This window comes from Oncorhynchus masou, chromosome 28 (genome assembly GCF_036934945.1).
Source record: "Oncorhynchus masou masou isolate Uvic2021 chromosome 28, UVic_Omas_1.1, whole genome shotgun sequence".
Taxonomy (NCBI): domain Eukaryota; kingdom Metazoa; phylum Chordata; class Actinopteri; order Salmoniformes; family Salmonidae; genus Oncorhynchus; species Oncorhynchus masou.
Window position 1 is genome coordinate 23,203,453 of NC_088239.1, and position 16,559 is coordinate 23,220,011.

A 16,559-nucleotide genomic window follows, 5' to 3' on the forward strand; every position below is an offset into this window, starting at 1 on the left:
CTAGTAAAATATGAGTTGTATTGCACAGTTACAAAGTAGGTAAATGAGTTGTGTACAGACGATGAGACCAAGGGTCATCGCTATCCTATCCAAGCTCATTAGGTCTACCACATGGCACTGAGTCAGTTATATATATCTGGTTCGTTTTTAGCATTGATCTGAGGCTCGGTACAGCAAAGGTGTTGAGCTCTGACCCGTCCTGAACTACGTGTCAAACGTATATAATTGGGGTCCCTTGTGATCTTTCCACTGGTGTGATTGCACTGCAGATAGTCAGTGAGAATGACTAAGCTAATGGTTGTTAATTGACATCACTGATTAGGATACTGTAAATCAAAAGTGACAGATTGCTAGCCTGTTTTGAACACGCACACGGAGAGATCCCATCTATCCATTATCATGTTGTTACTTGTATCTGCTCAAAGGTATGGTGTTGAAATATACAATACGTGTCTGAGTTTTGTTATGTTTTTGGTCTTTTGAATCATAAGGTTAATCAAGGTTCTTGCCTCGTTCCAAGCAGTGAGAACCCTCCTCTACTTGCCTGGCTCCCTATATCATATAATTTACTACAATGTGTCATGACATTAACGGTTTTGACTTAATATAGGAAGGTACAGTTATTTCCCCTGTTTCCAGCTCTTCCCAGACTGTGGTAAGTGGTCCGTGTTCCATTCTCCTAGTCGTGCAAAGGAACTGTCACGTAGCATTTACACCGCATTCATCATAAAGTGGGCAGTGCTCCTGCATATCTGTTTTTCCTCTCATCTATTTCTAATGGAGAAAGACAATAAGACTGCAGTTTGAAATATGGCACTAAAGAGCTAGCTATTAATGCCAATAAACAATAGCATGATAATAAACTGCTGGCAAAAGGTTGCAATGTCCTTTTTGAGTTAAAAGACAGCCATGTCATCTGAAGAGTGCCTTTGCAGACCTTCTTGTTAAAAAATGTGTTTTAATTAATTGTGCACAATATATTGTCATAATACGCAATATGTTTTGGTTTGACAACAGGAAAAGAGGAACCGGTATTCTGTCTTCCTTAAATATGCAGTCCGGGATCTCAAGCACAACAAATATGTAACATACTGTATGAATTGGATTCGTGACATATCATATGAATTGCAAAAATATATATATATATTTTGTTTTGTTTTGCAGGATGTAACTTATCATAGGGAATGGATGATGTAGTACACAATTGTATGAACTAGTACACAGAGGTTCTGGAGCATCACTTTAAGAATGATCTTTTATTAGGTAATTCTTGTTTTTGAAAAACACTGAAAAATAACAACTTGCCACAAATACATACTTGCTGCCTTGCAGCTACGAAGTTAGCCAGAGATCTTAATTGTGTATTTACTTGTTTTATCAAAAAAAAAATGCATTTTATTGTCCTTCGTGAAACAGCGCAAAGCCCCCAGATGTCTGGATTTAAATATACAATTCTGGCTAGACAATAAATATGAATCATTGGACATTTACTGAATTTAACACAAAAATAAAAGTCATTTTAAATCTCAAAGGTGAAGCTATTTACAATGTGCATGTCAACTCGACATCATGTCTAGGTAGGTATTGAATGGATGATGAGTCAGTCCCAGTAGTGCAGCAAAATCTTTACAGTAGCTTCATGTGTGAAATATTGAAAGAAAACATCATTTGTTTTGACTTTGTCAAAGACAAAGTTGTACTGTGGAGACTGAAGTTGACGTGTTTTGTTTTGTGTAGAGCAGAGCAACATGATTTTGTTCATAATTCATAAGAGCATGCATGGAAAGCAACTTAAACAGTTTTGAACACAGTTCCTTCTGGGATTACTTTACATGAGTGTGACCGTGTTTTAACCTCTGTTTAGTAGTTTGAATGATAGGACAATGAACTGCCAATTTACACAACATTCAGTAACTTGTGTGTCTTGTTAGGGTGGGACTGGAGGATAATGATGTCAGTATTTTGTAGTAATAACAATGAAACCTAACAGGCAATAGTGACCATAGAGATCAATACATTATCTTTCTCTACAATAGTGACTAGAGCTGATTGAGTTGTGTGCATAGACATATAAGAATAGGATTAAATCAAAGATTTGAAAACCATGCAATAAATTCCCTTTCTTGCAAAACTGGACACACTGGACACACACACTCAAAAACACATACACTGGGGCGGTAGGTAAACTAGTGGTTAGAGTGTTGGACTAGTAACCGAAAGGTTGCAGGATCAGGTAAAAATCTGTCGTTCTGCCCCTGAACAAGGCAGTTAACCAACTGTTCCTAGGCCGTCAATGAAAATAAGAATTTGTTCTTAACTAACTTACCTAGTTAAATAAAGGTTAAAAAAGAAACACTTCATGACCAAAAGTATGTGGACACCTGCTCATTGACCATCTCATTCCAAATTCATTGGCATTAATATAGAGTTGATGTTGCTGCGGGGACTTGAATCCATTCAGCCACTAGAGCATTAGTGAGGTTGGGCACTGATGGTTGGCGATTAGGCCTGGCTCACAGGCAGTGTTACAATTCATCCCAAAGGTGTTCAATGGGGTTGAGGTTAGGGCTTTGTGCAGGCAAGTTCTTCCACACCGATCTCGACAAACCATTTCTGTATGGACCTCGCTTTGTGAATGGGGGCATTATCATGCTGAAACCAGCCATGCCCAAACTGTTTCCACAAAGTTGGAAGCACAGAATCGTTTAGGATGTCATTGTATGCTAAAGCGTTAAGATTTCCCTTCACTGGAAGTAAGGGGACTAGTCCAAACCATGAAAAACACAGACCAAAACACAGACCAGCCACAGACCATTCTTCCTCCTCCACCAAACATTACAGTTGGAAGTATGCATTGGGGCAGGTAGCGTTATCCTGGCATCTGCCAAACACAGATTCGTCCTCCGGACTGCTAGATGGTAAAGCGTGATTCAAAACTCCAGATAAGGCATTTCCACTGCTCCAGAGTCCAATGGCGGCGAGCTTTACACCACTCCAGCTAACACTTGGCATTGCACATGGTGATCCTAGGCTTGTGTGCAGCTGCTCGGCCATGAACAGTTCTTGTGCTGACGTTGCTTCCAGAGGCAGTTTGGAACTCGGTAGTGGGTGTTGCAACCGAGGACAGACGATTTTTACGCTCTACCCACTTCAGCACCTGGTGGTCCCGTTCTGTGAGCTTGTGTGGCTTAACATTTCGCTAGACTCCCTGTCGAAATAAAGGTTGAATGAACATAAATAAAATAAACCCAATTCTTTGTACTGTAATGAACAGGAGGAATCATCTGTAGAAGTAATCAGATGTCATTACAACTCTGACCTAAAACAGTTGGGGCTGCAAAAATGGTTTGATTTGAGATCTAATATATGACCATTATCTCCCTACTTCTCTTCCTCGTCAAATTCTGCCCTGCTAGAGCTGCTCTGATCAACTGTAAGTGCTGTTGTTATGAAGTTTCTCTAGCAGGGCAGAAATTGGACGAACTGACTTATTAGAAAGGTGGCACCCTATGACGGTGCAACATTGAAAGTCACGGAGCCCTTCAGTACGGCCATTCTACTGCCAAAGTTTGTCTATGGAGATTGCATGGCTGTGTGCTCGATTTTATACACCTGTCAGCAACGGGTGTGGCTGAAATAGCCGAATCCACAAATTCGAAGGGGTGTCCACATACTTTTGTGTATATATAGTGTATTCAGACTGATGCGTACCATATTCAAATGATCCTTCAATTGATTTACAAAACCTGACTAAAAAGAGCATGCACAACCCTCTTTGGGTAAACCTTCTAGACAGGAAATAATTTCTTGAGGACAAATATTTACATACACTCACTGTAACATAATCCTGTATCACCCATCACGAATGTGTACATTTTATACAGTTTACCATCACATTTTTAAACAGCCTACCAGAGAAGTCAGGTGGAGACAACACAAAACACAAACAGAAATGTGACTAGAAAATTTGCATCACTACATCAAAAGTGCTTCGGATAATAACTACAATTTCTTCCATTCATCAAAACAAAATCCAGGGGCAGGATCCCCCCCATACCTTTCTTTGATTGTCTCAACACTTAGTCTTTAAACCTGAGCCATATCCTGAATGTCTTCTGCCAATGTATTATGCTGGTGAATGAGGAAGTGTGGGATGGATGTATGTCTATTGCATATAAACATAGGGGTTGGCTTTGTGCTGCCCAGCGTTCATCACACAGTGTGGCATAACGTTCCTCTGAGAGTGCCCCATGGCGTGACTCATGTCGTTGCTGCTGCCGTCCGACCACGGGGGTGAGTCCATGGGTTCCCGCTTTATGGCATGGAGCAGTCCGTGACCTTTGAACTCGTAGCCCTGCTTGTAGTCCTGCTGCATGTAGCCCTTGTTGTGCTCCACAGGGCCGCTTGCATATACGTCCATGCAGTTGATGCTCTGGCTGCTACAGAGGGGGTCTGAGTGGGACAGCCTCTGGGGACTGAACTGGGACAGGTCCTTGTTAATCACACTCTTCAAGGGCCTGCCGCCCCCCACATTATTATAGTTGTGGAAGTGGCCGTTGTTGTAGGGTGGGCTGATGGGGCTGATACCCGCCTTGCCCCGCTGGCATGGCGAGTACTGCTCGTAGTAGTCCGCCTCTGACTTCATCTGAAGGCTGTTGTTGTCGCCGTAGCCGTTGCCGTAGCGACGGTCCACGGGCTCCCGGCACGTCCACGGACGGCCATAGGCGTCACAGCCGTTCTCCGAGTCAGAGTCCTGCTCCACCTTGATGGGCATCTCAGGCAGCAGGCGGCCATCGTAGCACTCGCCGTAGCCATTCTCGCTCTTCACCGCCTCTCCCAAGCAGTAGGGGTCCGAGCCGTCGGGGGTCTGGAGGCTCCCGTACATCTTGGGCACGTAGACCTCAACACCTCGCCCTCCTCCATGACACATGCTGGGGGACATGCGGTAGGGCTTACCATAGTGGCCCGCCTTCCCGAGTCGATTCGAGGGGACGTAGCCGCCACTCTGTCCAGCCCGGACGGTCCCTGAGGCAGGCCGCATGGGCCACGGGGAGTCCGGGCCTGGGCCTTTGTGATGGGGGACGCCGCCCATAGAGGTCTTGCAGTAGTTGAGGGGCTCGTCCTGGCCGTAGTAGCCCCCCTCCGACTTGTACTTGAGGCGCTGCTGGGACCCCCCAGGGCTGGTGCAGTTGAGGAGCAGCGGGTCCCCGCCATCTACCATCGCCACACTGCCAGCGTGCCTCCTGAAGTGCTCCTCTCGCTCACTGCAACATGGAGGAACAGGGGAGGAAGAGAGGTAGGGAGATAATTAAAAATGTGTTAGATCTAAAATCAAACCATTTTTGCACCCCCAACTGTTTTAGGTCAGAGTTGTAATGATCTGATTACTTCTACAGATCATCCCTCCTGTTCATTACAGTACAAATAATTGTGTTTATTTTATGCAACATTTATTTCGACAGAGAGTCATGCATACACATCAACACACATCAATATACACTATACACATCACTAAACACATCACTATATACACAGTATTATAAAACATCAATACGAGATAGATGATCGTATAGGGAACAAGACACTTTTTTGCTATGTCAACAAGAGAGGAATACAATTCTCCCGCTTTATCCTGTCTCATCAGAACAGTGTGTGTGGATTATAATAATCGTATATTTCTCATGTCCTTTCAGCTATCCATTTTGTCCGTTCAAATAATCAAGTCAACAACAACATTGACATCGAATTCTCAGAATAACAAAAACGAAGCCATATTTATTTCTGGGAATGATTTAATCTTTTCCAGGATCTAAACACAGGCAGGCAGATTATATAACTCCCTGCCAAAGCTAGGGATCAGTTAGCCTAGAGAACTACGTTATCTTCCTTCCCTTCCCTACAAATTGTATTTCAATGCCCTCAGTGATAAATAGATACATGTTTAGTTCTTAAGACCCCGACTGTGGTTCAATGACACTTTCTGGGCTAAAGTCTGTGCATCATGTTGAGGCTAGGTCTACAGAGACCAAAACCTATTGAATGTCTCTTTAGTGAACTCTGCTGGTGAGAGCATGACCCATTCTGGCATTTTTCAACACCACAAACAATATCTCTCCTTCTCTGTCGCTCTCCCTCAACTCATCATTCAATTCTGTCATTTAGCTGGTTTTGGCGGAGGGGAAAAGAACCATGGACTGTGGAGACACTGAGGTCGTGGAGGAGACCAAGGTCGTGGAGGAGACACTGAGGTCGTGGAGGAGACACTGAGGTCGTGGAGGAGACCAAGGTCGTGGAGGAGACACTGAGGTCGTGGAGGAGACCAAGGTCGTGGAGGAGACCAAGTTCGTGGAAGAGACATTGAGGTCGTGGAGGAGACCAAGGTCGTGGAGGAGACACTGAGGTCGTGGAGGAGACACTGAGGTCGTGGAGGAGACACTGAGGTCGTGGAGGAGACACTGAGGTCGTGGAGGAGACACTGAGGTCGTGGAGGAGACACTGAGGTCGTGGAGGAGACACTGAGGTCGTGGAGGAGACCAAGGTCGTGGAGGAGACACTGAGGTCGCTTCATTACAGCTTTAACTGGAATTAATGGGAAGCTCTTTTGACGTATGATTGTCGATTCCCCTCAGAAGCAAGGATTGCCCCCTCTTGCCAAGGTATGCTTCAGGTTTATAAAGTGTGCAGACTTATGTCTTACATCAGGATAACTTAGTATCAGAGTCGGTCAAATCCCTAACGCTTAAATAATGTGTATTGGACTTATACTCTGAACAAGCGTTGTGTCATGAAACATCATGGTTCTATGGTAGAACCACCTCTGTTGGCGAGTGAAAAGAGGATACTATTTGGGAGATATTACACATTATTCATAATGAACACAAGAGGGGGTGGTAGGGCCCTAGCTGACTACTACTGAGTGTGCCCTCCAACTCAACTTTTACCCTCATAGCCAGGTTTCCTCCCTAATGATCCATGAAGCACAGACCCACGTCCAAAAACAGAAAATCCATTTGTTGTCTTAATTGAGTATTGTGAGCCATGCAAAGCTCATTTGAGTGTGTGTGCGTGTTTGTGTGGTGTTTGTGTTTGAGGGGGTGGAAAGAGAAAGAAGCCAGCTTCTGTGTGAAGCTATTGTTCTTGATGTCACAGGTCGTTTCTGATTGGTCTAGGAGAACAGGGGGTTGTGCCCAATACTTGGTTAGCAAGGCAGCCTTTGCCCTTGGTGACCCAGATCTGTCCAGTTAATGTGCTGGGCCTAGCTTAGCCTGGCTCCTTGGCTGACCTTGCCCCTTTCTCACTCCAAACACTTGGACTGTGCCAACTCTGTCCCAAATCTAACTATTCGGACCACACTGAAGTTGCTGTTCAAAGAAATACAAGAATGGTCTGAGAATGGTTGGTCTGCAGATACGGCAAAACTAGATTGACTGATCCATGCTCCAAGGAGTTCCGTCTCCCATCAGTAAACGTTTAAGTTAGTAGTAACCTTATAAGGCATGACATAGCCCTGATCATCAATAAAAAATGGGAGTTTGAAATAATATCACTTGAAGCCTAGAAAGTGAGAACATTTACAAGTATAGTCAGTGTAAGCCTATATGATGATGTCAGAGTCTACAGTGCCTTGCGAAAGTATTCGGCTCCCTTGAACTTTGCAACCTTTTGACACATTTCAGGCTTCAAACATAAAGATATAAAACTGTATTTTTTTGTGAAGAATCAACAACAAGTGGGACACAATCATGAAGTGGATCGACATTTATTGGATATTTCAAACTTTTTTAACAAATCAAAAACTGAAAAATTGGGCGTGCAAAATTATTCAGCCCCCTTAAGTTAATACTTTGTAGCGCCACCTTTTGCTGCGATTACAGCTGTAAGTCACTTGGGGTATGTCTCTATCAGTTTTGCACATCGAGAGACTGACATTTTTTCACATTCCTCCTTGCAAAACAGCTCGAGCTCAGTGAGGTTGGATGGAGAGCATTTGTGAACAGCAATTTTCAGTTCTTTCCACAGATTCTCGATTGGATTCAGGTCTAGACTTTGACTTGGCCATTCTAACACCTGGATATGTTTATTTTTGAACCATTCCATTGTAGATTTTGCTTTATGTTTTGGATCATTGTCTTGTAGGAAGACAAATCTCCGTCCCAGTCTCAGGTCTTTTGCAGACTCCATCAGGTTTTCTTCCAGAATGGTCCTGTATTTGGCTCCATCCATCTTCCAATCAATTTTAACCATCTTCCCTGTCCCTGCTGAAGAAAAGCAGGCCCAAACCATGATGCTGCCACCACCATGTTTGACAGTGGGTATGGTGTGTTCAGGGTGATGAGCTGTGTTGCTTTTACGCCAAACATAACGTTTTGCATTGTTGCCAAAAAGTTCAATTTTGGTTTCATCTGACCAGAGCACGTTCTTCCACATGTTTGGTGTGTCTCCCAGGTGGCTTGTGGCAAACTTTAAACAACACTTTTTCTGGATATCTTTAAGAAATGGCTTTCTTCTTGCCACTCTTCCATAAAGGCCAGATTTGGGCAATATACGACTGATTGTTGTCCTATGGACAGAGTCTCCCACCTCAGCTGTAGATCTCTGAAGTTCATCCAGAGTGATCATGGGCCTCTTGGCTGCATCTCTAATCAGTCTTCTCCTTGTATGAGCTGAAAGTTTAGAGGGACGGCCAGGTCTTGGTAGATTTGCAGTGGTCTGATACTCCTTCCATTTCAATATTATCGCTTGCACAGTGCTCCTTGGGATGTTTAAAGCTTGGGAAATCTTTTTGTATCCAAATCCGGCTTTAAACTTCTTCACAACAGTATCTCGGACCTGCCTGGTGTGTTCCTTGTTCTTCATGATGCTCTCTGCGCTTTTAACGGACCTCTGAGACTATCACAGTGCAGGTGCATTTATATGGAGACTTGATTACACACAGGTGGATTGTATTTATCATCATTAGTCATTTAGGTCAACATTGGATCATTCAGAGATCCTCACTGAACTTCTGGAAGTAAAGGGGCACTGAAAGTAAAGGGGCGGAATAATTTTGCACGCCCAATTTTTCAGTTTTTGATTTGTTAAAAAAGTTTGAAATATCCAATAAATGTCGTTCCACTTCATGATTGTGTCCCACTTGTTGTTGATTCTTCACAAAACAATACAGTTTTATATCTTTATGTTTGAAGCCTGAAATGTGGGAAAAGGTCGCAAAGTTCAAGGGGGCCGAATACTTTCGCAAGGCACTGTAGCTGTGTCCTTCCATCCTTACCCATGATCTAGTACAGGGATGATGCCCCCTCCGCTCTTCTGCTTGCCCCTCATCATCATGCCCTTCATCTTCATCTCTGTGATGGAGGGCAGCAGAAGAGGCACAGCCACACAGAACAGGGCCAGCTGCGGGGGTAGCAGGGCCCCCGAACCCGACTTCTTCTTCTGTCCCTGGAGGAACTTCAGCCGCCCCTGGAACTGCATGGTCTAACAGAGGGAGGCAAGGTTAGAGCGTACACACTTTGAGGTGGAGTGTTTAGCACCCAAAATAGATATAAAGAGCGTATTCTTGTCGAGAACTTGTTGTTTGCCAGATGCTATTTAGGACACTATAATTTGAAGCACTATTATGGTATGCTATTAATGAATTATGGTTGACAACTTGTCTAATCTCAGCACTTCTGGTAATGAAGATAAAATGAAAAAAAGTCTTGATGCAAGCCAAGTTTATTCAGTCACAACAGCCTAGAGAAATAACAGAACGACTAAAGCTGTCTTTGCCTGCCATCGAAATGGACCCGTTGACAGGAGGATCTCTGTTGACCTTCCCTACAGTGTTCAAATCAAGGCCAACTTCAAGCCCCATCCATTTCCATTGATGGATCCAAACCTCCAAACCACTCTGCTCAGAACTATGGAAGGTGGACCAATGGCTGTAAATAGTAAATACATCTGTGTCCAAGCACCAAATCTTCAGGCCTGCTATGTCCGGGATATGGGAACATTCTATGTATACCTACACTCAAGCTACAATTTCAGCAAACATGACACCAAATGGGAGATCTTTCTTTGGTAAGTACATCCCCGTCAGTTCGCATTAGAGGCATCATTGCTGGATGGGTTTGTCCACTCACCAAAAAGCCAGAGGTGCTGTCCAGCAGGCAGCGTACACGGGAGATGAAACAGCGGTTGAGGAAGGAAGAGAACTCAGGAGCAACTCCCCCCGCCTCCTGAGAATGGAACAGGCTGCTCACCACAAAGTCTTCTCCTATAAAAACAAATAAACTAACATTCACTATATTGCCGTTTTTTTCCAGTTTCTTACGGTAGACAAGCTTTAAAAGACTTACAGTGTTGGTAAACAATTGCAGAGTCTATTGTGTTAGAGATGGGCCTTCATACTTCTCACACACACCTTATCCCTGTGGTGGAGAGGTGGCATTGGAATGAGGTGTGTTTGGGAGAAATACGAAGGCCTATCTGACATAATCGAGCATAGTCAGGGACTTTCCGCCCATACATTGACCATTAATCACAGTCGGGGACTTTCCGCCCATACATTGACCATTAATCACAGTCGGGGACTTTCAGCCCATACATTGACCATTAATCACAGTCTGGGACTTTCCGCCCATACATTGACCATTAATCACAGTCGGGGACTTTCCGCCCATACATTGACCATTAATCACAGTCTGGGACTTTCCGCCCATACATTGACCATTAATCACAGTCGGGACTTTCCGCCCATACATTGACCATTAATCACAGTCGGGGACTTTCCGCCCATACATTGACCATTAATCACAGTCGGGGACTTTCCGCCCATACATTGACCATTAATCACAGTTGACCATTAATCACAGTCGGGGACTTTCCGCCCATACATTGACCATTAATCACAGTCGGGGACTTTCCACCCATACATTGACCATTAATCACAGTCGGGGACTTTCCGCCAATACATTGACCATTAATCACAGTCGGGGACTTTCCGCCCATACATTGACCATTAATCACAGTCTGGGACTTTCCGCCCATACATTGACCATTAATCACAGTCGGGGACTTTCCGCCCATACATTGACCATTAATCACAGTCTGGTTAGTGGATGTGAATAGAGTTAACAGCACAGTTAACAGTCCAGTCTTGCTGTTTGCTGAATCAGTGCTCCTCATTTCTGCTCGCTCACTCCCACTGTTACTAGGCAGAGGGCCTCCCTCCACTAAAACCCTGTGACCTTTCCTACCCATACTGTTCCTGGTAATTATATACTCACCAGTTTCCGTGGCTGAATAGTGGTCCTGGGATGAGCCGTGCTGGCTGGGGTTCATGGCCCAGTGAAGTTGTCTTCTGAACTCCTGCCGGTCATCTACATGGATATAATCAAAGACGTTCTGGTGCATCACGTCCGTCTGGATGGAGGGAGAGATCGAGACAATTACACATAAAGGCCCCAGAACTGTTAGCCATTACTCCCACCCATAACCCAGAGACCTCGACACTTAACCTCTGCCATGGTTCACTGGATTGGCCCAACGGCCTCACACGCAGAGGGTTCTGGAGGTGACACCAAAAGACCCAAATAGTTCTGTTATGGGTCTGGCTAACGGGCTGCTAATCTGTCTGTCTGTTGCTCAGATTTGGATTGGTGTGATTTTGTAAGAGTTTCACAGGACATTTTGTGGTTGGAATAACTTATGAATAACTTGGAATAAAAAATATATATATTACGCTTTGTTTAAAGTATGTGACTGTTTGAATGACTAAAGTATGACATTACAGTGAATGACTTTACACAACTTGAGCTAAATCATGTATTCAGAGCAATATCCCCAACAGCTCTGAAAAAGTGGCATATTTACTGGAAGATACTCTGAGATCAGCTGGTTGTTGTTGCCAATATGTTAAAACAATTTTGTGTGCTGCTGCTGAAATTCCACAAGGAATTCTTCCACTAAACTACACAACGGGCAACATTTACAGTGGCTCTCCGATGTCACTGAGCCACGGGGCCAGCGAGGGCAAGTCCTGTTTGTCAAACATCGCGTGACACCAGCTCCTGAAGAGCAGCCCAGCCCAGCCCTGCTGAAAACCCCCTTACAACCCAACCCAGCCCGCATTTGTAATGCCTCTTTCTTTCCAGCAATAGCTGTGCTTTCTGTCAGGGAAATGACAGATCCCCACTGAAATATTCAACCTTCCCCCCATAATTTCCACATTGGAGGCACGCAAGCTTTTTTGAACATTTGCCTTGCAAAACAATTCCTCCCACCGAAGCACATGGCAAGCGCCGCCACAGTTCCCACCGGCAGACAGATCGGGTGTCTATTGTGTGAGATTCTCTCGTAAAAAAAGAATAAGTGATATTTTCCCTGGCCCTCGCGTCTTGATCTTCAAAAGCGTAATTACAACGGAACAAATAGGATCAAAGCGACAATGCTGTTTTTGCACCATTTCAGTGCTTTCTTGTGGTGTCGTCCCTAAAAACAGTCCTATATTTGTCTTCAGTGCTGCCTATTAGTGTGTCTGTCTTCTTTATGGCTTCTTAATTATGGATGCCTGGAATGTTTTGCCAAGGTTTAAGTGGTATTATCAGAGCTTTCTCACAATCACACCCAACTTGACAGTTAGAAGCCATGAATTAAATATTCAACTATAGTATCTCTTTGTGTACATGTATGATATACACTCTATATACAAAAGTATGTGGACACCCCTTCAAATTAGCATATTTGGTTATTTCAGCCACACCTGTTGCTGACAGGTATCTAAAAATCTAGCACACCGCCATACAATCTCCATAGACAAACATTGGCAGTAGAATGGCCTTACTGAAGAACTCAGTGACTTTCAACATGACACCGTCATAGGATGCCACCTTCCCAACAAGTCCGTTCATCAAATTTCTGCCCTGCTAGAGGGGCCCCGGTCAACTGTAAGTGCTGTTATTGAGAAGTGGAAACGTCTAGGAGCAGCAATGGCTGAGGCTAAATGGTAGGCCACACAAGCTCACAGAATGGGAGTGTTGAAGCGCGTAGCGGGTGAAAATTGTCTGTCCTTGTTTGCAACACTCACTACCGAGTTCCAAACTGCCTCTGCGAGCAACGTCAGCACAAGAACTGTTTGTTGGGAGATTCATGAAATGGGTTCCCATGGCCGAGCAGCCACACACAAGCCTAAGATCACCATGTGCAATGCCAAGCGTCGGCTGGAGTGGTGTAAAGTGGTGTATCTGTAGTCACAAGTGTGTGTGTTGGTTAGGACAACTTATGTGCTACTGTGAAATGTAAAACTTCTGTGTTGGATGTTTTTCTAACACAGTTCTATGTCAGACCATGCAACATCCTTCTGTAGGTGGCACTGACACTAAATGTCAGGACTAAACACTGTCACAGCAACCTTATTTTTCCCACCTCTTGTGAAATATAATTTGTGAAATATAATTTTCATCTTCCCCAATCCTCTACAGAATTTGGGGACGATGACACAAAGCCATTTGAACCGGACAGAGGTTTGATTTTGTCTGTAAACGCGGCTGTGTCATGAACCGAGCACTCACAGCTCCGGAGTGACATGCGGCTAAAGTCTCTGGCACGCAGCAAGGCACCACTTTCAGACCACTTCAGTTTTCATTCCATTTGAATGACGCTGTTATTGCACCCGACTCCTTGTAAGGCAAGTGCAGGCACTCTTGCAGAATAATCTCCCGCGCTCAAATGGCTGCCTTGTCTGGGGAGCTGGGGGCGCTGCTAATAGTGTTAAAGCACTTTATCCATGACTGTGAGGGGAAATGATTTAAGTAGAGGAGGACAGGCATACCCAGTTGATAACATCAATAATTAACGTCGCGGAGGAAGTCGGAGAAGCTGGAGTTCGCCTCGTCTTATGCCTGCCCGTCCTGGTCACTACCTCCTGACCGCCTCAGAACCTTTCTCTCTCTCTCTCTCTCTCTCTAAAGAGCCTGTGGTGCTGCTGAGCTGACTTCCCTGTCACCTCTTCCCTCTGGTGAAGGGTTCAGGGAGTTCTTTACACCCCACCAAATAATGTAACAGACCAACATAGAGAGGGATGGAGAGATGGAGCAAAGAGAAGGGAAGAGAGAGGCTAAGAGAGGTCAGGAGATGGGGCAAAGAGAAGGGAAGAGAGAGGCTAAGAGAGGTCAGGGTATGGAGAGATGGGGCAAAGAGAAGGGAAGAGAGGCTAAGAGAGGTCAGGGGATGGAGAGATGGGGCAAAGAGAAGGGAAGAGAGAGGTTAAGAGAGGTCAGGGGATGGAGAGATGGGGCAAAGAGAAGGGAAGCGAGAGGCTAAGAGAGGTCAGGGGATGGAGAGATGGGGCAAAGAGAAGGGAAGAGAGAGGTTAAGAGAGGTCAGGGGATGGAAAGCCAAGAGACAGTGGCAGAGTAAACTAGGCCTTTGACTGACACCTCCACATTTTGAACTGTTGTGACTGTATCTCCTTTATGTGTCTGCTGCTGTGGCTGGCTCCCATTGGGACAACAGTTTCTACCAGGCCATGGCCCCTGTCTCAACTCACAACTTTCTTGGGGCTCTCTCAATGTGCAGAGTACATACACAGTCCCGCTACTCTAGTTAGCCTGGTAAATGTCAGCAGAAATACCTTTAAATTAACGTCTGTTATCTGTTACCAACATGCCCTGGAAGACCATATAAAATATATTCAATTAATTTAGAAAATCTTAACAATGAGACGTACCTGATGGAAGCCCAAGTAGTCGACGATGGTGGAGGAGGCATAGAAGACCATTCCATCGCTGCTCACCACCAGCGCAAAGCCAGTCAGGGACTAGAGGGGGAAAAAGAGAGACGAAGGTTAGTTTGCATGAATCCTGATAGCGGCACTTGGCTTTGGAGCTTGGCTCATCTCGTTTGGGTTATTGGCAATTTAATATCACAGATATGAGGGTGAGTTTTTACATTTCCTGACTGTGTTTGTCTTCCAAAAGCCCTCCCAAGGAACACCCAAAAGATGACAACACCGAGCAACTCCATCACAGAGGTTTTTCAATCGACTGCCCTCATTTTTAAAGTATTCATTAAATGGGTTTCATACAGCTCATTCACAACAGGCTGTCCACAACTGAGGTGGGAGGGAAGGCGGTGGAAGCGGAGGAGTCGGTTCCCCAAACTGTAATTTATGAACTTCCCAGTGTTTGTACTGGGTCCAAGTCTCCGGCGATCGCGTGACTGGCGCTGTGCTCCTGCCAGAACCTGTCACCTCCAGTTTACTGTGAGCAACACCAGGTCAGCCCAGGCTGCTACACTGCTCCAGTCCTGGCTAACACAGGCTAGCACTGGGACTACTAGTGCTGCTGTTTGGCTATGTATTGATCTATTTTCAATGCTGATGTATGTTTGGGGTGTGTGTGTGTGTACATTCCATGATGGATAAGGGGTGGTCTGGTCTGGTCTGGTGTGGTAGCTGTCTGTGGGCTGAGGTTTATGTTTGCCCTCTGAGGCTGCCCCGTTCATACAGAGAGTGGCAGAACACAACATACACAGCCACTGGTCCTTCTGTTTCCTCAACCTCAAACTTACAACACGCCTCAGACTTCAATAGGCTTCTGTTCTTTGTCAACTTCTTTCTCACCATTATTTGGCTCATGTCCTAATTCCCCAGTGCTCCCTCATTTTGAGTGACAGACATATTTAACCACTTTACTGAAAAGCTAATCCCAGGGCCGTGTGTCTGGTGGTGTGACTTCAAAATGGCCGTCACATTATCTTAGTGAATGAGTTGTGATGACTTGCATGATGCATTAGGACTACGGATCAATTAACTCATTTAGAAGGGGAACGTCTGGATGACGACAAAGAACAAGAAAGAGAAGATCTATGAGACAATGCAAGAAATGTATCTTAAATAATGTAGATTCTACCTTAACCTACTAACACCCTTGACACCTGTGTCAATGTAAACTTTTTCTAATTTGACGATACAACAATTTGACAGTGTGTTTGATTTTGTGTGTAGATAAATATGTTGACCACAAAATCCATTGCAATTACTGAAAAGACTTTGGCAATAAAGCCCTTTACCTACTTCCTAAGATTCAGATGAACTCGTGGACACCATTTTTATATCTCAGCGTGCAGTTTAAAGGAAGTTGCTAACCAGAGTTAGTGCAATTGCTAACAAGCACTATCACAATGACTGGTAGTCTATGGTAACTGCTAATACGCTAGTAGAAACCACAGACTTCCAATAATTGAGCTAATGCTAGTTAGCATTGGCTCACAAAACTATCTCTAACTTCCTTCATATTGGATGCAGAGACATAAAAACGGTATCCATTAGTTCATCTGACTCTGGAAGTAGATAAAATGCTTCCTTGACAACATCCCGAAGTATCACTTTAAATATAATAAAGTTTATTAAATTAAATTCACTACTGATTCTCCACACCCCAGGTTGAAAACAATAACAAAACCATGTTCATAGATTACAGGGAGACACAAAGAAAATCCACCCTGGTAATTGCCAACTGATGTATGACATGTCTCTCTATCACTACTGAGCCTTCCCAGATCCTTATATGGTGAGCTCA

At 44.5% G+C, this 16,559-nt stretch overlaps 1 protein-coding gene across 1 annotated transcript in view; it reads right to left on the reverse strand.

The window, feature by feature from the left end:
* Nucleotides 1-1,241: 1,241 nt before the first annotated feature.
* LOC135517371 (uncharacterized) overlaps nucleotides 1,242-16,559 on the reverse strand; it is a 65,609-nt gene continuing 50,291 nt past the window's right edge. Inside the window, exons 5-9 of the mRNA XM_064941603.1 lie at nucleotides 14,708-14,797; nucleotides 11,268-11,403; nucleotides 10,122-10,255; nucleotides 9,269-9,474; nucleotides 1,242-5,264 (exon numbers count right to left, since the gene is read on the reverse strand). Of these exons, the coding sequence (XP_064797675.1) occupies nucleotides 4,166-5,264; nucleotides 9,269-9,474; nucleotides 10,122-10,255; nucleotides 11,268-11,403; nucleotides 14,708-14,797 (1,665 nt within the window). The 3' untranslated portion in view covers nucleotides 1,242-4,165. The remainder of the gene's footprint in view (nucleotides 5,265-9,268; nucleotides 9,475-10,121; nucleotides 10,256-11,267; nucleotides 11,404-14,707; nucleotides 14,798-16,559) is intronic.